The sequence below is a fragment of the Rhinatrema bivittatum genome, chromosome 4 (genome assembly GCF_901001135.1).
Source record: "Rhinatrema bivittatum chromosome 4, aRhiBiv1.1, whole genome shotgun sequence".
Taxonomy (NCBI): Eukaryota; Metazoa; Chordata; class Amphibia; order Gymnophiona; family Rhinatrematidae; genus Rhinatrema; species Rhinatrema bivittatum.
The window spans coordinates 440,901,481-440,920,858 of NC_042618.1; the positions used below are offsets into that span (position 1 = coordinate 440,901,481).

Below are 19,378 nucleotides of genomic sequence, written 5' to 3' on the forward strand. Positions count from 1 at the left end.
GGGGTTCCAGGGTGCGGTATTCTACCCCAGATCTGGGAGACCTGTGCGTAAGACCCCACACTGAGGAAGTCCAGGTCTGAGACCGTGCTAACGCAGCATGACTGATACTAGCCATCAGCAATGTGAGTTAACTTTACTCCACCTCTGACTCAGGAGTTAAATTTCTAGTGTTTAAAAAAAAAGTAAGTTAATCCTTCAGGGTTTAAATGCACTTCCTTGCACAAGGAGTAAATTATTAATGCCTTCAATTAATATAAAATTTACATGGCGGTGCGCTAAACTGTATGCATGTTTTTTACATGCTGAAATCCCTATTAAATTGTGACTAAAGTAATGTGAAGAAAGTGTGAACAAACATGAGTAAAAGTGTGAGCTCAGCCTAGTACTTCTTATTACATCGATCCCAGAAGGAGGGGGGAAAAGCCATAATAAATCAGGCCTTTAACATGGATATTTTTTAAGGCAACGCTGAACTATGCGCACACATCATTTAAAGAGAAAATTACATCTCATCAGTGTTTGATAGGCTGGACTTGCTGTGTGAACATGGGTTTTTAGTCTTGTCTGTTTTATGCCTCACAGTGTCTATGTTCAATTTTTCAGCCTTCTATTTTAATTTCTAGGTCACATCTCCCTTTCTCTCCCTTTTGTGTTGGAGTATGTACAAGTATAGCTGTGGTGGTGGTTCTTTAGTCTTGCTCACATGCCATATTCAAGCAATCTCATTGATTGCACAAGCATGCCTTTTGCTCAGCTGGCTTAATTTGTATGTTGGAGAAAAGTCTCGTTTTCTGTTTCAGTGTGGACTGGCAAAGTTTGCAAGTCCTCATATCTTATCTTTGTTCTCTAGCCATTTAGAATGCATTTTATCTGGACTGCCATACAGATTCATTTTTAAATTGCATGAAGCCATTTCTGTGATTTAAGATTTTACAGATTGTATTTTTTTCTAAGTAACATCTCTCTTTTCCCTATCATGAATGAAAAATTCTAGCTTTATTTGGCTTGATTATATCATTGCAAAAAAAAAAAAAACCAAAACCAAAAACTGGGATGGAGGAAGGAGAATAACAAGCCCCTGACCTTAGTTAATTTGATCTAAAAATACAACTAAAACACTACTTTTCCTTTTCCAGAACAGCAAGTTGGTTGCCCTCACGCTCTCATTTTCATGCATTTTTGGAAGTAAATGTTCTGTTACGGAAAAGGTTAAGGCGAATTTGGCACCACGGGCACCAAAACCAGGAGTTACGCACACAAGCCGGGCCGGCAGTGCTGTGCAGATTTTAAAAGGTGGCCACGTATCTCCCGCTATGCGCACAAAACATTTTTCTCTAAAAAGGAGCGGGGCATGGATATTCTTGATTTCTCAGTGAAACCAGTGCATATTATGTGCACAAGCATGCGCTGGGGCCCCCTGTTGCATAACTTTAATTCTGCTATGGATGGCGTACAAGAAAACAAAAAAAAAAAGGTAGAGGTAAGCAGGGTTTTAAAAGTCAGGGTTAACAGGGTAAAAGGGAGGCTATTTAAGTAGGAGTCGATCTGGGAATTAACTAGGAAAACGCATATCTACTAAAATCTCCCCACTTACGCAGTAGAAGTGGCATGTGCGCACCTACTCAAAATTGCGTGCATATGTTGTACTTTCAGCCTATTTTATACCATGCACGTATATATGCGAGTGTTATAAAATGGCCACGTCCTATGGTGCGAGCCGCCAAACGCATGCACATGTGTGCCCGAGCAACTGTTTCAAAATTACCGTCTCTATGTAGCAGTCTATACCTTAGAAATCCTTATCTAAGCATTTAATTTGAGGAAAACTCTTTATGAAGGCCCAGGAGAGGCCTTTGTTGTCCCCTCAGGATTTTAGAACTATTGTCCATTCAGTGGTGATTTCAGGGATTGATTTTTCCCCCCCCAAAATAATTTTTATTGGCAGCAAGAATATGCATCCATATGCCAAATAACATTGTCACGCAACCAATTCCAACATGACATGGTACAGCAGAAACTGTGTATTCACACAATAACAAAAATGTAAGCAGTCAGCTGAACAAGTATAATGCAATTCTCGCTTCCCTTATTTTCTTTTAAACCCCCATTCACCCCACCTATCACCTCAACCGTTATGCCTCCCTGGTCTCGGGGATTGATTATTTTAATGAGGTATATCTGATGCTTCCAGCCTTCTTGATTTGAATCTTAGAACTCATGCAAAATGCAGCTACCCACATTGTTACAGGGAGTAGATCCTGAAATTGTATCTCTCCAGTTCTGTTTAACCTCCACTGGCTCCCCTGTTTGGTGAATAAAATTTAAGGTGGTCATATAGAGACCACATGATCAGATGAGTGGGTAGGACGTGGAGAAGACTCACTCTGGGTGTTCCCCTGCTTAAAATCTTTTAAAACGGCCGAATTTGCTGTTTCAACGGCTAGTTTTGGAAGGTTCGCCATAGCGCAACTATATGGACAATTTTGTAATTCGGGAAGGCGCAGAGATGTCTTAAAATAGCAACGCAAAGACAAGACTCTGGGAAAACAGATGGAGGCAAAGATGGCTGCTGGCCCACCTATCCCACAGTCATTTACCATGAATGGCACACTGGTGAAGGAAGTAACTAACACAGTAGTTAAGGCATTAGAAGCTAAATTTGATGTGATATCACAGCAAATAGTGTCTGGAAATGAAACCTTAAATTAAATAAAAGTGCAGGTAGAGGAAATGCAGCGACACTTGGCAGACTTAGAGACACTTGGCAGACTTAGACACTTGGCAGACTTAGACTGGGCACCAACACTTGCTCATGCAAGTGTTGGTGCCCAGGGGCGGATTGACCTATCGGGGGATCGGGCATCCCCCGGTGGGCTGGTCTTGTTAGTCACGTGGTCTGCCGAGCACGGCTGTGACAGAGCCACACTCGGCAGACCACGTGGTATCTCCTGGGTCAGCCTGGGCGGCGAATCTCCGGGCTGGTCTTCATCGGGAATCCGCCACTGTTGATGCCGGAAGCTAAAATGGACAACATGGAGAACAGGTCAAGGAGAAACAATCTCAGATTCATTGGTTTTCCTGAATCATCAGATCGGGAGGATCGTAACCTGCTTGAAGGATGGTTGTTACAGGAGCTGGGGCTGCAAAATATATCCAGTAAATGCTACATGGAAAGTGCACACAGCTTGAGGCCCAAGTCTGGCGTTTGACCAGACCGAGTAGTGATAACAAAATTGCTGAATTTTGTTCACAAGATGGACATTTTGCAGGCATTTCTTAAGAAAGGTGATCCACTCTACGAGGGCCATAAAATCTGATATTTCAAAATTATTCAAATTTGGTTTCTCAAAAGTGGAGAGAATTCTCTCCGATATGCTCCAAGCTGTTTGAGACAAATCAAATTCACTTTACAGTATCCAGCGTAACTCCGAGTGGTGGTTAATGGCTCTTGGCGTTATCTTCGGCTGCTGAAGCCAAACAGTTTTTGGAATCTCTAATTAAAGGGAAATGAAAAGTTAATATTACTGAACAAATGCCTAAATGTGGTGGCTGGAAATGGCACATTGCTGATTTTGTTTCTGCTTGTAATATGGATTTAGGGGTTTGGTTATGGAACCATATTTGCAATACCGATTATGAATTGCCTTCTTTTGTTTAATTTGATAAGAGGTCTCCCAAGTGGGGGGCACCTACACGGATTGATAAGTGGTCCCAAACTGCCGTTGGAGGACTTGAAATTTGGGGCATGCTGACAGTTGGGGAATTTGGGTTGCGATTGGGGGAGGGGGGGGGGAGGTGTGGGTGGTCAGAGGAGGGGAGTATAAACCAAAGAGTTTTTCTTGTATATTACATGGCAGTTTATTGAGGCTAAGCAAGCTTCTCAGATGGACAGTACTGGGACTCTAGGCTGGGGGGGGGGGGAGGACTAGTACTGAGATGCTGTGGCTCAGCTAAAGGATCATCATGAGATCCCCCCCCCCCTTCCCCGCTTCTTGGCCAGAAGGTCGGTGAGGCAAGGGGCCAGACAGTCTTTTTACTGTCGGAGTAAATATTATCCTCCGGTCTCCCATGGGCATTCTCAGCAGGTGTCCTCTAGAGGCTGCTGCAAGCATCCACGGATGCCTAGACCCCAGCCAGCGCTTCAGCCGAGCTCTGCTACGGGGTTTTGACTGGCAGAGAGGGAGCAAACATCCAGGCAGCATACCCTTGGAGCCAGATCCAGAAAAAATCGAGGCACAGAATCCCTCCTCTCCTCGTTGATAGATCATATCTTAATGGGCCTAGACAAAGGAAACTCTTTCCTACTGATCCTGTTAGACCTATCCGCAGCGTTCGATACGGTCAACCACGCCATCCTCCTAAACCAGCTTTCATCCATAGGAATCGGTGGCACCGTCCTATCCTGGTTCAAAACCTTTCTCAATAACAGAGGTTACAAAGTTAAACTCCAAAACAAGGAATCCCCAAGATTTGATTCTGTCATAGGAGTCCCACAAGGTTCCTCACTATCTCCAACTCTATTCAATATTTATCTTCTTCCTCTCTGCCAACTTCTCACCGACCTCAATCTAAAGTATTTCCTTTACGCGGATGACATCCAAATCATCATCCCCGTCAAAGACACATACTCTAAAACTCTTGACTACTGGGAATCATGCCACCAGAAAATCAAACAACTACTAAACAGCCTACACCTCATCTTAAACTCATCCAAGACAGAAATCTTACTCATCTCTCCTGAAAACAGTATCTCTAACACTACTCTTCCTACCAACCTACCCACCACACAAGTTAGAGACCTAGGAGTGATAATAGATAACCGGCTAAACTTCAAGGCACATATCAACAAAACAACCAAAGACTGCTTCTATAAACTCCAGGTTTTGAAGAGGATAAGACCTCTTTTCCATGCTCAAGACTTCAGAACAATCCTCCAAGCAGTCATCTTTTCAAAAATAGACTATTGCAATTCCCTATTGCTAGGTCTGCCCTCATCCTATCTCAAACCTTTACAGATGGTGCAAAATTCAGCAGCTCGATTACTAACAGGCGCAAGAAAGAGAGACCACATATCTCCCATTCTGAAAGAGCTTCATTGGCTACCCGTACACCTCCGTATCATGTATAAAGCCTTATGTATCATCTTCAAAACTATTCATCAACGCATCTCCCTCGATCTACAAATCCCTCTCCAAGTATACAACTCGACAAGACCTACCAGAGATGCCTACAGAGGCGCCCTCAAAGTTCCCCCTGCGAAAATGACCAGACACATCACCTTAAGAGATCGTGCCACCTCCACAGCCGGCCCTTCCCTGTGGAATTCCATTCCTACAGATCTCAGACTGGAACCCTGCCTCTTAACTTTTAGGAAAAGACTTAAGACTTGGTTATTCAAGCAAGCTTTCCCAGACACATCACAATGACACAAGCCAAAGACACAAACCAAGGATTCCTCATAACATTCAGCCATTAATCATGCCATTTGTACATAGCAGTTAATTTAATTTATCTGTATACCGTTAACCGTTTATTCTTTCCTATCTCTTCCTCCTTCTCCAAGTTCTTCTACCCTCGTTATTTGTAACTATTCCTTCGGTCACAACAGTTCCTAGTTGATGTATTTAATGCACTCCCGTTTCATGTAAACCAGCAAGATATGTTCTCATGATTGCCGGTATATAAAAACCTTAAATAAATAAAATAAATAAATAAATAAAGATCCTCCAGTAGGAGGCCCACCTGTACTTCTTTCTAAATCGCTGGTTAGTGATCACATCAGATCGGTGGGTCCTATCCATCATTCGCCAAGGGTATCATTTAAACTTCGTGAGTGCGCCCAGGGATACTTCTCCATGCCCTCTTGGGGTCAGTCTCCCCATCAGGAGGTCCTATTGTCCGAGCTCTCGGCCCTCTCATGCCAGGGCGGTCAAGCCAGTTCCTCTACAGCAACAGGGGATGGGATTTTACTTCCAATATTTCCTGATCCCCAAAAAGGACCGGGGGACTCTGTCCCATTCTAGATCTAAGGGCTCTAAATCATTTTCTCAAACAAGAGAAGTTCAAGATGGTCTCCCTTGGCACTCCGATCCCTCTCTTGCAGGAAGGAGACTAGCTTTTCTCCCTCAATCTCAAGAATGCGTACGCACACATCATTCTCCCGCAGTCACTGGAGATATCTCCGCTTCCTGGTGGGCTGCAGGCATTTTCAATACAGAGTGCTGCTGTTTGGCCTCACCTTGGTGTTACATGTCTTCACCAAATGCCTAGCACCAGTAGCAGCGCACCTTCGCTGTCTAGGGGCACAGGTGTTCCCTTAATTAGACGACTGGCTCATAAAGAGCAGCTCTCAACTGGGAGCGCTTTGGACTCTGCACTTAACCATTCAGTTGTTGGTGTCTCGTGGGTTCGTCATCAACTACCCGAAATCCCATTTGACACTGTCCCTATGCCTGGATTTCATCAGTGCCCACCTGAACACAGCAGAGGGCAAAGCCCATCTCCCTCATGACCAAGCACTCACCTTGGCAAGCTTGGTGCGTCAGAGCCAGTGGGTCACTGCCCACCTTATGCTCCACCTTCTGGGCCACATGGCGGCCATGGTCCATGTCACGCCCTTTGTCCGCTTACACACATGCAGAGCGCAGTGGAGCCTTCGGTCCCAGTGGTGACAAGCCTCCTGGGACCTCAATGTGTGTATATGTCATCCTGCCGCTCCAGATTTCCTTGTCCTGGTGGGACTACCTATTCAGTTTGGAATAGGGTGTTCTTTTTCAGTCCCCCCCTCCTTCCAAGCTGTCCTTACCACTGATGCATCCACATTGGGGGTGGGGTACCCACGTGGATGGGCTCCACACCCAGGGCCTGTGGTCAGCTCAGGAGGCTTAGTACCAGATCAACTTCCTGGAGCTCCGAGCGATCCATTATAGCCTGTGGGCATTCCAGGACCACTTGGTGTCCAAATCGGTCCTCATCCAGACTGACAATCAGGTAGAGATGTGGTACATCAGCAAACAGGGAGGCATGCGATCGTTCCTCCTGTGCCAGGAGGCGGTTCAGATCTGGTCCTGGGCCCGCTCTCAGAACATGTTGCTCTGTGCCATGTACCTAGTAGGGATGGAGAATGTCGTGGCGGACCACCTCAGTTGGGCTTTTCAGCCCCACAAGTGGTCTGTGGACCCGGCTGTGGGGAACATGGTCTTCCGGCTGTGGGGAACCTCAGACATGGATCTATTTTCCTCCCCCTGCAACAAGGGGGAGTCCTTTTGCTCCCTCTATTGGAAGTACAGCAAACCAGCCTCTGATTCCTTAGCTTGCCATTGGGGCAAGGGGCTTCTGTATGCATATCCTCTGCTTCCTCTGGTGCTGAAAATGCTCCTGAAGCTCCAGCAGATCAGGGGAATCATGATCCTCATAGCCCTCTGTTGGCCACATCAGGTTTGGTTTCTACTCATGCAGGACCTCTCTGTCCAGAACCCGATCACTGGCACCACCCCAGCCCTGGTCACATAGGATTGGGGAAGGATGCATCATCCCAGATCTCAGGATGTTATCTGACAGCCTGGATGGTTGCCTCCAGGAAGCTTTCGACTAGAAAGTTGTACAGCCTGAAGTGGAAGAGGTTTACAGTCTGTGAGCAGCATTGTTTGGATCCGTTTACCTGTACCACTCCAAAGCTCTTGGACTATCTATTGCACCTGTGGGAAGCTGGTTTAAAGACCAATTCAGTCAGGGTGCTTCTCATTGCCATTGGGGCATTCATCACGGTGTGAATGGTACGCCCATCTCAATGCAACCTCTGGTTGGGCAATTTATACATGGTCTGCCTGTGCCTTGGATCTTAATGTGTTCTTGGCTCACCTCATGAAGGACCCTTTTGAGCCTATATGCACTTGTGACCTCTAATATCTGATCTGGAAGGTGTAGTCTTCTTGGTTGCGGTCACCTCAACGCGTTAAGTCAGTGAACTTCAGGCATTGATGACATAGCCACCATATATGAAGTTCTTTCACGAAAGGGTAGTTCTCCATATTCAACCTCAGTTCTGGTCTAAAGTGGTGTCAGACTTCCATTTGAACCAGTCTGTCATCCTGTCTACCTTCTTCTTGAGACCTCAATCGCATCCAGGCAAATGGGCCTTGCATACTTTGGATTGTAAGAGAGCCCTGATGTTCTAACTAGAGAACAGTGGGCCTTAGACAGTCCACACAACTCTTCACCTCGTTTGATAAGAACAGAATGGGAGTTTCTGTAGCCAAGCACGCACTGTCTACCTGGCTAACGGACTGCATCTCATTCTGCTATACGCGAGCAGGATTGCAGCTTGAGTGCCATGTTCAGGCTGATTCTGTCCGGGCCATGGCAACTTTGGTGGCTAACCTGCATGATGTTCCCATGGCGGAGATCTGCAGAGCTGCAATGTGGCATTCTCACCATACATTCGCTGCTCACTATTGCATGGACAGAGACAGCTGACAGGATAGAGACTTTGGTCAGTCTGTCCTCCATAACCTTTTTTGGGTCTAAACACAACTCTTCCACCCAGGGCCCTGTTTTTCGGGTTCAGGCTGTCTTCCTCTCTTACCAAATGCACCTAAGTTGTTGTACCCATTGGCATCTGTTTGGTGTCTGTTGGTTCGATCTGTTTGAAAGCAGCTTGCAGCTAGGTTAGGTATTCATCCATATGTGAGGACTAACATCCTGCTGTCCTAGAAAAACACCTGTTACAGGAAAGCAACTCTGCTTTTCATTTCTGTCACAATGATCTGAGCACATTTCACTTTTTTGAGGAATTACACACCAAGTTTTATTTAATCAATAGAGACTTTTATGCATATTTGCAAACATGGCATTTTGTGAAAACAACCCTTGTTCCTATAGTACAATCTTTGAACCTGGAATCTTTTGAAAAAATACCTTTGGGGAATGCTGGCAGGCAGACCTCCTATGCAACATTGATCAAAACTATTACAGGCATTAAAACCCCAGAAGTATTGCTAGAGTTGGTAACTAAATGGAATCAAGAGCTGGACTTTCCCATAATAATACAAGCTATACAAAGATGTTTTGACAGAATGAACCAAACATCAGAGAATTTACTACTACGAGAGACACAATATAAGTTTTTAAAGCGAATATGTTTCGTGCAGCTGGTCCTTTAAAGCCAAAATGAGTGAATCTGATTTATATTTAAAATGTGAAGAGAGGGCAGGAACATTATTTCACTGTTTTTGGAAATGCCCCATATCCAAACCTTCTGGAAGGAAATTGTAGCTTACCTTGGGGAAAATATGCCATATCAAACTTCTTCACTCCTCGCAGGTCTATCTCTGACAATATAGATGGTAATAATATCAATGCCTCGAGGTGCCAAGTGTTTTTCAGGAAATCTTTTCTTGTGGTCAAAAAATCGATACTGGATAAATGGATTTATCCTTAAAGGCCATCATTTACTCACCAGAAACTTAGAATACACAAATTAGTGATCAATGAACACTTGACAGCCAAGAAACTTGTTTCTTGACATTTGGCAAGATTACATTCAAGCACTAAATGTTATAGCCAGGAGTACATTGTTAGGATTAATGTAAAGGTATGGGCTGTGTTAGAATATTTTTTAATAACAAAATATAGGCTCTCATATAATCAGTACTCTGGAGACTGAGAAGCTATTATGTTGTTTTTTTATTTTAAGTGTTTTGACTCTCAATTTTCATTTTTATTCTCAGTTATGCTTAAACAATTTGTTGCCTTGAGACAGATGTTTCTGGAAGTGGGGGGGGGGGGGGGGGGGGGGGGGGGAAGGGAAGAGAGGGTTTTGTTGACTGCAAGAAGGTTCTTTGCTTTGCGGAAAAAGCTTTGAAAAATGTAAAATAAAGATATAAAAAAAAATTAAAGTGGCCATTCATGGTTCAGGCCCTGATTACTTGAAGGGGGAGGGTTGGTATGGGAACATGTCCCTTTTTGAGCATTGTGTTCCAGAAATAGAAACGTTCATCTTCCTTCTGTGAGGCAGATTTGCTTATCAGAAACTTATACTTCAACTTTTTTGGTAGAAGATCCAGTATTTATGAAACTTCTTAGTTGTGGACCTTCAACAAGAATCTGATTATTTGGCCTTTAGGGGGGAAAAAGTAAAAACTTGTTTTTTTCCACCCAGCAAGCCTTTCTGCAGACCACTTCACCTTGACTATGATTAACTTTGGTTGTTAACCTTGCTTCCCAACCATGTTTAACTTTCTCCTTACATTTTTGTTTTGATTTCATTATGATTTTGTTAATGTTGTATTTGGTTTTTGTTGTAATATAACAGAGGCTGCTACCTGAAGCCTTAGATCATAAAATGAAGTCAGAGGTAAATTATCACAGCTGGCCAGTTATAATTTACCTCTGACTTCATTTTATGATCTAAGGCTTCAGGTAGCAGCCTCTGTTTTTCTTATTTTGTATCTGTTTGATCAGACATATTTTCATGTAGGTTTTTTTTATTTCACAGCACTGATGCAGTAGAATGTTTGAGTTTTCATTGTGCGATTTGTGGGGGTTTGTTTTTTGTTTTTTACTTAGTGGGTTATTAGTTTTTTAAGCAGCTAAAACCCAGTGTCAGTCCATTTCACTACCCTTTACCTATATGATATTACTAAAGTAATTATTGAATATTGTGACTTTATCAATGATTATTTAACTTGTGTGAGAGGAGGGGGAAGGCAGTGACTCCAAACTATTAATGTTTTTCTTCCTGCAGGTAATTTATCCCCCCTCTTCAGATGCCCCTTTTAATATGTTTACACCTGTGCTTCTGGTTTTTGTTAGCTTCTTAGATTTCTTACCAGATATTCTAGATTACTTGTGATGATCATGTTATATTTTTATCTGCCAAACATTAGTAATAAAAAGGAAATAAGGCTCTTTTTTTTTTTCTTTTCTAAAGGGATATTCCCCGTTCCACCCACATTTTCTTATCCTAATGTCTGATTTTGTATATCAAAATAGTGTCTTGCAGGTAGCCACTTCAAAATCTATTGCATCCCTGGACATTTCATTAGCAAAATCAGAGAACTTGTTCAGTTATTTGGCTAATTAGCAAGCGTGCTTTCAAAATTTTGCATGCAGCTGAATAAGCAAAATATTAAGCATTTGTAGACAGCTTTTATGTTTTATTAGTTGTAATTTTATTGTATGTTCTGGTTTTAATTGTAACCCATTTTGATGTTTTTGGGAATTGGAGGCTATCAAACTGTTGTTATAAATAAAATAGTAAATATTACATTTATTGACACACTACCTTCAGCCCTGCCGAGATGGCTATAGTTCAGTGGTATTCACTTGAGAGCTGCAAACCAGTCTGGTTTCAGGATATCTCTAATGAATATGCATGAGATAGATCTGCATACAGTGGAAGTAGTGTGCATGCAAATCTCTAATTTACATCTTGAGACCCCAACATGTTTGTGACCCACGAGGGCTGCAAGTGAATACCACTGCTTTAGTTGCCCTAGGTCTCCTGTATCTGATGTAGAATGTGAACACTAAAACTGATTTTTACCCTTATTTATTTTATTCATTTAACGATGTAACCCAGAAGAATAAAGTACTAAACTATCTCTCTATAATAATTTCAATTTGGTGAAACCAGTGGAAGAAAAAAGGGCCTTCTCAAAGTACCAGTTCATTTTGTGGTTGCAGGAATTACTGTAGTTTGTGGTCCATAAGACGCACTTTTTCCCCCCCAAAAGTGGGGGAAATATGTCTGTGCGTCTTATGTAGCGAATGTAGCGTCTCTCCCTCTCGCTCGCCGTCCCCCTCCTCCTCCTTCCAACTCAGCCCAATCAGTATGGTGCAGGTCAAACATCAGCTGTTTGAACCGTGTGCGCTACGGAAGCCCCTCCAGTTTACACAGCTCCCTGCCAGTCTGCTGTTCCCGGGATGCCGCCGACCTTTGCAGTAAGATGCACCCTGGGAACAGCAGACCGGCAGGGAGCTGTGTGAACTGGAGGGGCTTCCGTAGCGCACGTGGTTCAAACAGCTGATGTTTGACCTGCGCCTCGCCGAGCTTCGCAGTAAGATGCACCCCGGGAACAGCAGACCGGCAGGGAGCTGAAGCTCTGCCGGCAGAAGATGATACATGGCATCAAAGTTAGTACAGGCTATTTCCTTCTTATTTGTTTAGATACATTAGAAAATCATTTGACCTGCGCCACCATACTGATTGGGCTGAATTGGGGGGAGGAGGGGGACGGCGCGCGAGAGGGAGAGAAGCTACATTCGCTCCAGGGGGAGCTCCGTACAGAGCCCATCATGGGGACAGAATTTATTTTTTCTTATTTTCTTCCTCCTAAATCCTAGGTGCATCCTATGGTCAGGGGCGTCTTATGGACCGCAAAATACGGTAATTGGGGTGTTTTCAGCACCTACCCATGTATATTACATTTCCATCTATTAATCCAACTAGAATTTTCATTTTGGAGAATATTCTATAACTGAATGGTACGCACACTATATTTTTCAGAGAGCCTGCTTTATTACTCTAAGCCAAGGATCCTCAAATTTTTCAAGAAATGGGCCATAGAGGGCATTTCAAGTCACAGAAGGGGTCAGGGAGGTCTGCCACGAGTTTGAGCTGGGAGGGGATGGGGAGAGAGCTCTTTGTAGGAGTTTGCTGAGAAGGATTTGGAGGGGGTGGGGACGATGTTTGGAGAAGGGGGGAGACGGGGGAGGGGTCCCATGGGTAGGGATATGATAGATAGTGTTGGTAAAAATATTTGTAGATTTTTCCAAAGTTGACCACCCTGACATGCTCCCAGCAACCTTGGCCCTGCCTTCCCCCATATCTGCCCTCCTAAGGAAGTAGGGAGCAGGAAGGGTGGATGGATAGCAGGATGGTGTATTTGTGTGTGTGTGAGAGATGCATGCTCTTACTTATAAAAGCCCCTCCCCCTCAGTACACTTTTTGCTGCCTTTATCGCTTTTCCCCCACCCTTTCCCCGCCTCTCATTCTCCTCTCTTGCAACATGCCGTATTTGTAGTATGTTTAAAACAACTCCTTCTAAAGACCATAATTCAGGGAAAGACAATTAAAATCGGTATCTGGTTTATAATGAGGATGTCTGCACTATGTGCCTCCAAAGCCTTCATCCTTAGGGGATGGTATCCATGTTTTTCAGCCACAGCTCTGAAGAGATGGTGGCAAGAGTGGGAGCTGTCTAAATCATCCTTATCTGGCTTTCTCTGGTGGCCTCACAGAGCTCATAGCTCGGTGCCACCAGTGTCTTGCTCCCTGTGGCCTGCACTGCTTTCCACAGCAGCCAAAAATGCCTTATTGTTATGCTTCAGCCTCTCTCCCTGTCTTCAGCCCAAGTGACTCCACCTACACAAACAGCACTAATGCCAGCAATGCATAACACAGCCAATTGCACCTGTAAACCCTGCCCACACCATTCTGATATGCTGCCACTTGAACTTCTGACTTCATGCATCTGAGCTGGTAGTAGTAGTGGAATGCACACCCTCCACTGCCACTGCAGGGCAGGTCAAGCTCCTTCTGCCATTGTTGCAAGGGGCTGAGTGAAATTCAGCCAAGGGCCACATCTGTCCCACCAGCCATAGTTTAGGGATCCCAGCTGTAGACCAGTGTGCACCACCTAGATAATTTTGCTGGACTGGAGCTGGAATTGCTACAGCCAGTTCTCAGATTAAATCATGAGGGCTCCATAGTCTGATAGCTGCCAGCCCTGTGCAGTTCAAATCACAAAACAGCACAAAGCAGTAGGGGTGTGCATTCGTTTGCAATGTATTGGCAATCCGCAATGTATAGGGCCATATTCGTTGTATTTGTGGGGAAGCGCAACGTATCGCGATTCCCACGAATACAACAAATCTTCACTGAATTATTTGGCCGTCTAAAGGAGCGAATTTAAACAAAACCCCCACTCTTCTGACACCCCCCCAAGACTTGCCAAAACTCCCTGGTGGTCCAGCGGGGATCCAGGAGCCATCTACTGCACTAACGCCGTCGGCTGCCAGTAATCAAAATGGCACCGATAGCCTTTGCCCTTACTATGTCACAGGGGTTATTGGCGCCATTTGAATACCATCAGCTGACGGCCCGAGTGCAGGAGATCGCTCCCAGACCCCCGCTGGACCACCAGGGACTTTTGGCAAGTCTTGGGGGACCCTCCTGGATTCAGAGGCCATGATTACAGGGTTCCAGAAGGAGCCTGGTGCATGTGTCCTGGATCAAGACCATCAGTGCAGTGGTGAGGGGGAGATATAACATTGGAGAAAAATCCTGGTGTAGTTGCAAATGAAAGCTCATGGTACCAGATATAGTCCTGATTCCGACTGAGCTAGAAGTACAAGGGAGCAGGAAAAAGCTGCCAGGTCAAAAAAAAAAAAAAAAAAAGTACATATTTATTTAGCCATTTTATATACCGTTGTTCCAAATGAAGATCACAATGGTTTACATCATGACAAGAATATTATAGGTAGCCAATTACATTCACTTGATGTGTTCATATATCATATATTTTAGTAACAGACACACACATTGAATAAGGTGGAAGAGGTGGTGAGATATACAAGGATGAGGTAGCAGGGAATAGGTAGAACAAATCGTGAATAGGTACAATATTCTTTACACTAACCTATAAGATTAAGGTTTTTGTATCTTAAAATAGCCCTTTAAAACTTTCTTGAGAAGGCAGGGGAAGGTCACATTTGTCCCAGGACTAATTCCTTACACAGTCTCCCATTGCCCCAGGGTGGATGCTCCAATAGAGGGGAAGACAGACCTCCAGGACCTAAGGTGCAGGGTAAAAATAACCTTTCAGTGGGTGCTAGTCTCAATAAGTTCAAACTAGCTAGATGTAAGTACCAAATAAACAGGCTGGACACTCCAGCTGGTTGTTCCAAACTTAAACTTTACTGCAGCAGATCTTCCGTCATAATTAGCTTGCACCATACACATTTGTTCTTGGTTACATCCATGTCTCGACTTATTCCCTAAATCTCTTTGTGTCCCTTGATATCTGGGTCCTGAAATGTCCTACTCTCCACAGCATGGAATAGTAAGTATCCTAGAGTAGGCTGGGATCTCCTGTCTGTGACTGCATTCCCCTTCCAGATGTTTCAGTACCTCCACAACTCAGTGTCTTTACTTGTTTTTCATTTTATTTGTTTTGTTTTACTAATTTATTGTGAATGTTTACATTGTACTCCATACTGAACAATGTGCAAAATGTGGATTATAAGAACTTCTTTTCTCTCCCCAAAGCAAAAACTCTAATGGGGGTCTCCAAATGAAAATCATTTTACTCCCAATTCTCTTTTCCAATGTCTCACTAGATCTTTCAGAGTAACAGTCCAATTCCTCAATACAGCAAAGAAATCCTGTTCCCCCCCCCCCCCCCCACCCCCTACTCCTGGGCATAAAGGGTGGCAAATTCTTCCTCCTGAAACCGAAAAGCAAACTCGCTCAAAAATTACTCAGATTCACTTAGCAGTCACCACTGTCCAACTACTGGGTGTGAGATGGAATGAACAGGTCTTCTCTCTTCCTATCCTTGCCAGGACAGGTGATTTTTCCTCTGAACCCAGGACTAAGGGATCCAAGAAAACTTCAAAAATAGAATCCAGAATTCCTTAAACTCAAAAAAAAAAAAAAAAAAAAAGACACCCTCAGCAGCCAGGTTGTGGATGGTCCTCCTTTCTATCCTGGGATGTGAGCCTAGCCCATCAGGAATATGGGAACCAACCACAACAGATCCTCTATGCCCCAACTCCAACCAAAAATGCCCACACTTAACAGGCAGGAGTCTACCTCTGCAGCCACCATACAAAAGGTGCTGTAGCAACTGGTTTGTTCCAGGTCTTAGACTTCTTACCCCAGTCTTAGACTAGAACCAACTAATGGAGATACTAAAGAGAGCGCTACATTAATTTTAATGAATAAGGAAAGACACAGGAAACAGTGTATTTCTTTGGAAGTATGAGGTCTCCAGCAGCTCTCTAGTCACCTTTTATGGTGCCTCCCAGACTATATCTTCAAGTGAGAATGTAGCTCCAACTAAAGGCATAGCAGAAAAGCGAGTAAAGGGTGTCCAGATAAATATGCATAGGAATAATGAGTAAGAAATCATAAACGAGCAATCATCAAAATGTGCAACCTTGAAATTGGTGGAGTGATACTGGTTTTTATAGATCCTTTTGCCTTTAGATGCAAAATTAGCTTAAGTAACCAAAAGCCATTAACACCTGAAAGACTTCAATTTGACCTATGTGAAATAAGTTGATAGCTGTCAAAATACTATAAGATTTAGGTTTACTTACCATAAGCCATGCAGGTAGGGGTGATCTTAAGAGTGCGGTTCCCAAGCTCCCTCTGCTTGTGCCTTTTTCTCCTCTTCCATCCTCAACTCATCCTCCACCTTGATACTCTGCCCGAGCGCTTTTTTTTTTAACCTGCATCTGCTACCTCTTCAGCCAGCTTCACTAAGGAGTTTGAATCATGGGAGGCCGGCCAGTCCTGTGAGAAGACAGAGCCCTACATGGTTCAGAGTTCAAAGTGAAGCAAGCAGAGGAGGAGGCAGACACAGGTAAGAAGTGCTGCTGTTCTGTTGGCAGGAAAGAAGAGGCTACCACAGACCTACAGCACAACAAGGAAGAAATTGGTGGGTTGGGCATACCTGCTGGCACACGGTGCTTGGGGGCTATCAGTCAGATTTGCTCCCTTCCCCCTCCAGAACAATCCCGATGGCAGGCCTACAAAAAATTGAACAGATTGATTATACCCAGTATTTATGCTGCACATTATATGGTTACCAAACTTCAAGAAGACAGGAACGCTAACCTTATGATAAGACTAGTAGTTTTATAAAATAAGACCTAATCCAATGGTCCAAGAGACCATCTGGCCACAGAACAGCAACAAAAGGAATAACAGGAGGGATAACCAGGTGCAGGATCCAAAATGTACTGTAGAGAATTTATTCCTAATTGGTTATAGAAAGATACTCATGAGTAATTGGCTAAAAAGGTCAAGTCCCACACTCTGAAACCCCCAGTCAGATGTATGAGAACATGCTTTGTAATACTAAAATTGAGAAGTACTGGACCCCTGTTTGGAGACAGACCTGCTATCTTCTCAAAACAAACTTTCGCTGCAAAAAGGTATCTTTCTATGTGTGTGCGTGAGATGGTGTTACCCTTAACGAGGAAGAACCGAACTCCAAAGATCTTGGATCCAAGTAGTTAGTGGCTTCTATCCAGTTTCTAACGGACAGTTATCTTGTGAAAAAACCCCTACCTTTTGGTTGATACTGTTAATTTTTTTCAAAGGGCCAATTATACTGATTTTTTTTCTAGAACATGCAGATATGAGTTCCCTTGCTGCATCTGGGCCAGATACCTGAAGACCTATTGCCTTAAATAAAATGCTATTCTTCCCTTTTTTTAGAAATATTTTTTGAGAATATACTTTATGTCCAAAATTCATTCCTAATTTAAGATAACTAAATACCAATGTTAAGCATTTAATAAGAGCAACATAGATTTTATGACGCCTATTATCAAACCAATATAGTCTTATGCAACAAAAATTAAATGCCCATATAAAGTAGTATTCTAGCTGATTCAGCATTCTAAAGCAAGGGATTGAACAAAAATCCTTTTTTGTACATCAAATTAGTTTTAGTTTTTTCAAATTTAAAGTTTGCAAGGAGTTGAAAAGAACTGTAGGCAAATTAAATGTTAGCCAAAATAAACTCTGAAGTAATCAGAAAGTTGAAGCTGTCTTGCTGTTTACTCACAAAAATTCTGTATTACACAACTCATTTGGACAAATGTACCACAACATGATCTGTGGTCATGTGGCTCACACCAAAGTTTTGTCTCTTCCCTTTCCTTTTGGGCATATTATTGAAAACAATAAAACCAGAAAACGAAGGAAGTGAAAAAATGATTCATCATGTACTATTTCAAGACTCTGAAATCATCACTTAGCAAAGTTCATAAAAAAAAAAAAAATGAAGGTGAATGTGAACTCTGAAATTATTTTTTCTGTGGCCATACCTAATAATCTAAGAGATTCAAGCTTTTAATTGGTATTTTCTGGTTGGTGACCTCTTTTATTTCTGCAGAAAGTGCATGGTTGATTGGGCCTTTTGACACAACTTCAAACACTGGAAATCTTAATGTGAAAGTCTGCTTAACGTGAAAGTCTGCTCTTGGAGTTTAGCAGCTCTTGCTTGTAGGAATTACATTGGTTTTATGTTCTTAATATGTTTGCTACCAAGAAAACATGATTAAACACTGTGCATGGAGATCACCTTCTTATTAACTTTTTTCTTTCCTTTTTTTTCCCCCTTCCTGTCTTTCACTGTTTCTGGTGCTGCTCCTGATTCCTGGGTACATGAACTATTAGAGCCCATCGTGAAGAATGGCAGGCCTCCAACATCTCACAGTATGCACTCCTTTCTCCACCAGTACACAGGATCGTTCAAGAAACCCCCTCTGCGGCGACCACACAGTGTCATAGGTGGAAGCCTCGGTTCCTTCATGGCGATGCCCAGAAATGGAAGCAGACTAGGTAAACTGATTGGGGGTTTTTTTGTCATGAGAATTAATGTTATCAGTACAGACACCTGTGTAAGTACGTACTTGTTTTGAAGATTTCTGTCCTGACTCTGCCTCATGAGAGGAACAGTGATGTTTCAGTTGTCATAGAAACCACATTTAAGAGAGAAGTTGATTGTCTCATGTGTGGTTTTAAGGAGGAAAACAAGTTAGCATGCTATATTTTATAGCAAAACCCCACAAACGTTTGTCAGATTTTGAGAACAATTACCAAAATGACGACACATCATAAAGGCTGGGAACTATAAAAAGAAGTAAAGAAACTGCCATCGTAACAGTGACAATTTGCTTGCATGTCATAATGGATTTCAGACTGGGGATGCCACAGAGAGCTGTGCCAGCTACCGTATATCTTGATACTTTTTTATATCACTACGAAATATTTTAAAGTCTCCCAGTGTATACCCATTTTCCCTGTACGTACCCGGATCAGTCCAGACTGTGGGTTGAGCCTCCTTTCCAGCAGGTGGAGACAGACTAAAACTTGAAGGGTGCCCTATATCAGGACAGAGCCTATCCTCTAACCCTCCAGTATTCGTCTGTCTCCAGCAGGTGTAGCATCTCCCCTTCGGTTCTCTGCTGTAGGCTAGTCAGCCTTTTCTTCTGTCTTTTGCTAGGCTCAAGCAATTATTTCTTTTGGTTCTCACTTGTTTAAAAAAAAAACAAACAAAAAAAAAAAAAACAGAGAAAGGGAAGTTTGTCTTTTTTTAGTGATTTTTCCTTTTTCTGTGTGGGAGACGGTTCCGTC

The 19,378-nt window shown here is 43.2% G+C and overlaps 1 protein-coding gene across 5 annotated transcripts in view; it reads left to right on the forward strand.

Annotated features, from left to right (window-relative positions):
- Nucleotides 1–19,378, forward strand: part of CDK17 (cyclin dependent kinase 17) — a 407,414-nt gene that overhangs the window by 222,672 nt on the left and 165,364 nt on the right. For all 5 annotated transcript variants that reach the window (XM_029601560.1, XM_029601556.1, XM_029601558.1 and 2 more), the window contains one exon: nt 18,419–18,583. In XM_029601560.1, coding sequence (XP_029457420.1) covers nt 18,419–18,583 — 165 coding nt within the window. The remainder of the gene's footprint in view (nt 1–18,418; nt 18,584–19,378) is intronic.